This window comes from Raphanus sativus, chromosome 6, assembly GCF_000801105.2.
Source record: "Raphanus sativus cultivar WK10039 chromosome 6, ASM80110v3, whole genome shotgun sequence".
NCBI lineage: Eukaryota > Viridiplantae > Streptophyta > Magnoliopsida > Brassicales > Brassicaceae > Raphanus > Raphanus sativus.
Genome location: NC_079516.1, coordinates 36,826,863 through 36,830,384, shown reverse-complemented (window position 1 = coordinate 36,830,384; position 3,522 = coordinate 36,826,863). Strand labels below are relative to the sequence as shown.

At 34.5% G+C, this 3,522-nt stretch overlaps 1 protein-coding gene across 1 annotated transcript; it reads right to left on the bottom strand.

The window, feature by feature from the left end:
• Window positions 1-479: 479 nt before the first annotated feature.
• LOC108833278 (uncharacterized) lies at window positions 480-3,051 on the bottom strand. The gene is made up of 4 exons (XM_056988047.1): window positions 2,956-3,051; window positions 1,116-2,869; window positions 827-1,031; window positions 480-757 (listed from the first exon to the last, which is right to left on the bottom strand). Exons 2-4 carry the CDS (start codon window positions 2,128-2,130, stop codon window positions 556-558), a joined length of 1,422 nt encoding a protein of 473 aa, XP_056844027.1. The 5' UTR covers window positions 2,131-2,869; window positions 2,956-3,051; the 3' UTR covers window positions 480-555.
• Window positions 3,052-3,522: the final 471 nt, after the last annotated feature.

Below are 3,522 nucleotides of genomic sequence, written 5' to 3'. Positions count from 1 at the left end.
TATTATGTGATTTTAATCGTCTATTATATCATAGTGTATCATATAAAAATCTAATATTTATAACTAATTGGACTTATATTATAAAAGTGTTATACTAACAATTTATAAATAAAATATTTTATATTTTATCTATATGATATATAAATTGATTTTGATGTGTGATTTTTATTTTATTATTTTTATTAATAAATATTGAAAACTATTAAATGTTAACCAATGTTTTAAAAACCGGACCGGCGACTCGGCGTATTCACTGGTTCATTGGTTGAACCGGTTCAACCGGTCGAACCAGGTTTTTAATTTATTATATTATATATATATATTAAAAATCATATATATAAATGTCTGATGAATAATATCTAAAATAGCATCATAAAATAGATAAAATAGTAACTGAATCTTGAATATAATAACTAAATGAAAACATGACAAATTAAAAAAAAAACATCTTAAGAGAATGGCACTTCTCCATCATATCCATCGTTACCTTCTAAAAAAAATATGAAGAATGTATGAGTTAAATAATAGACATCATAGCCAAAAAAATCATATAGTTTAAGAGAAGACGTATATACCGTTGAAGTTCAAAGTTTCAGAAGTTGCATCTTCTCCATCTTTTGGGTTTTCTTCAATAAGTGCGTTCTCAAATTCATCATAATCTAGTTCAGCTTCTCCACTCTCTTCCACTACCCAGAAATCAGTTTTATCAATGGACTCATAATCAATCGGATCATATGACCTCTTTCTTTTTGAGAACCTGAACATATGAACACTTAATAGTTATATTCTATAAATTTCATAGGCTTGTATTTTAACTTAAACTCACCTATCTTGCAGACGCAAATTGTAATGAACGTAGACAAGATCATCCAGTCTTTGATGTTCCAATCTATTCCTCCTTTTTGTGTGAATTCTTTCAAACACAGACCAATTACGCTCACAGCCCGATGATGATGCAGTTTGGCTAAGAATTCGAATTGCTAGCTTCTGCAAAACAGGAACATCATATCCAAAGAACTTCCACCACTCATCTGCAATTGTAAATTCTGCTTGAGAAATAATATTCCAAAGTATTAACTAAAATAACAAAGAGGGAAGTATATGCAAAGACATACCAGGACGAGTGGTTTTCAAACAACTTAAAGCTGATGAATGTGAGAAGCTTTTCTCACGTTCTCTATACATTGTCATCCCCTCAAAGATCTTTGTTCTGTCAGACCCTTTTTGTTTTTCCATCAAAGTTAACATGGCTCTCAGTATCTCAGGTTTTATTGAAAAGTTCTTTTGATCATACATGAAAGCTGGATTGAAGAAGTAAGCTGCAGCATGAAGATCTTGGCGCAACATTCTATCCCACCTGTTCTTTATGATCCTTGTGTAAGGCTTATACAATTCTTTCTTTTTCCCAAATATCTTCTTGATGCCTAAACGTGCTCGATACATTCCTTCATAGACATATGGCAGTGATGGCTTCTCATCAGTATCACAAACACGCAACAAGCGTATCATTGGAGCCATAATCCTTACGATCAACAAACAATGCTCCCACATGTTTTCATCCAGAATAACAGCCTTGACATATCTTGCTTTCTCTGTTTTCAGAAACTGTCTGAACTCTTGATCTACTACCAAAGCTTGTAAGTCTTCTTTATGTGCGTATGCACTCTGAAGGGCTATAAAAGTGGTAGCAAAGCGGGTTTCTCCTGGACGAATGATTTCCCTCCACCCTTGCCTCTTCCTCAAAAAATTTAAAGTTGACTTATGATTGTAGACAAAGATAGTTACCTTTGAGACAGCAGAAACTAACTCTTTAACATTAGGCATGTTCCCCACATCCTCCAATATCAAATTCATGCAATGAGCTGCACATGGAGACCAAGAAAGATTTGGGTATCTCTCCGCAAGTAATCTACCTGAAGCCTTGTAGTTAGGAGCATTATCAGTCACTAAATGAACCACATTTTCAGAGCCAACCATTTCCACCATCTCAGCAAATAAATTACACAAATTCTCTGTATTTGTGTATACATCAGATGCATCAACCGACTTGATAAATGTAACTCCTTTTGGACAGTACACTAAGAAATTGATCAGTGGTCTTTTTCTAGTGTCTTTCCATCCATCTCCCATCAAGGTACAGCCGGTACTAGCCCAAGTGCTTCTAAATGATTCGACAATCAAAGACACATGTTTTTTTGCATCTCTTAATAACCCAACCCTCAAGGCTCAAAGCATGATACGAAGGACAAGTATATCCATGTCCTAAACTAGCAGCTTTGCTTAACATAGGTTGAAAGAATGGAGAGTTCACAGCGTTCATGAGAATGCACGCATCATAAAACCATAAAGCAACAGCCATATCAGCATCATGCACCTTTTCCTTGCTTTGTATAGATGCCTTTATACTTGGTTGAGTAGGATCACTCAAACCTGTTTTAAAAAACCCATGTAAGTCTCCACCTCTGTTTCTCTTTTTGGTTTGAGTAACAGATGGCTGAGAATGAATGCCTTGTCCATCAGCATTCATATCAGCAGCAATGTTTATATCATCAAGTGGTATTCCTCTCTTTTCCTTATTTCTGTCTTCATTTTCCTTCAGTGATTGCTTCATCTGAAACTGAACTTCTACAGAAACTTTAGTACATGAATCTATGTTTCCTCTTACCCCAGCTAAATGTTGTTTCATTCTGTTAATACCTCCACCTCCGCTCTCTTTCTGACAGAAGTCACAAATCAAAGTTTTCTTTCCATTCTGCAACGTCCGTTCTGTTATATACCTCCACGCTGTGTCATCTTTATGACGAACTGAACGTTGAGAAGAAGGTATACCCAAATCTGGTTCATTCACAGAATGATTCCCCTCCATTAACTAGTAAAAATAGCAAAAAGAATAATATATTAATATGTTATATCAAGTCTTCTGATTAAACCATTAAAGAGAATCACAATACTTACTTCTTCTTACAAGTGCAGTTCAAAATTTTGTGGCAATGGAAAATTTAGATGGAGAATGGTTTAGGGGAGACGACGAGAGGACGAAGACGTTTAGGTTTCTTTTCCTTATTAACAAAAGACGGCTGTTAGTTATTAACTTATTACTTTATTAGTTATTATTCAAGATTAACTTAATATAAAACCTTAATTGCAATTTAAAATTTGTCAAAAATAACAAACCGGGTTTTCACGTCAACCCGGGTCACCGGTTCCACCGGTTTTGAACCGAGTTGGCCGAGTTTTATGAAATCCGGGTTTTGAACCGAACCGGACTCGGCTTACTAAACGAGTCGCGGTCGAACCGGTTCGACCGGCCGGTCCGGTCCGGTTTTCAAAACCTTGATGTTAACAAAAAATCTATTAGGAAATTTATTTTGGTTAAGATTCATTCTATTAAAAAATCTATTATTTAAATTAGGAAAAGACATTAAATACTTAAATCTATCATTTAAATAAGGAAAAGATAAAATTCTCTACTATCTTTGTTACCAAACAAAATTTAATTTTTTTAAAGACTAATATCCATGT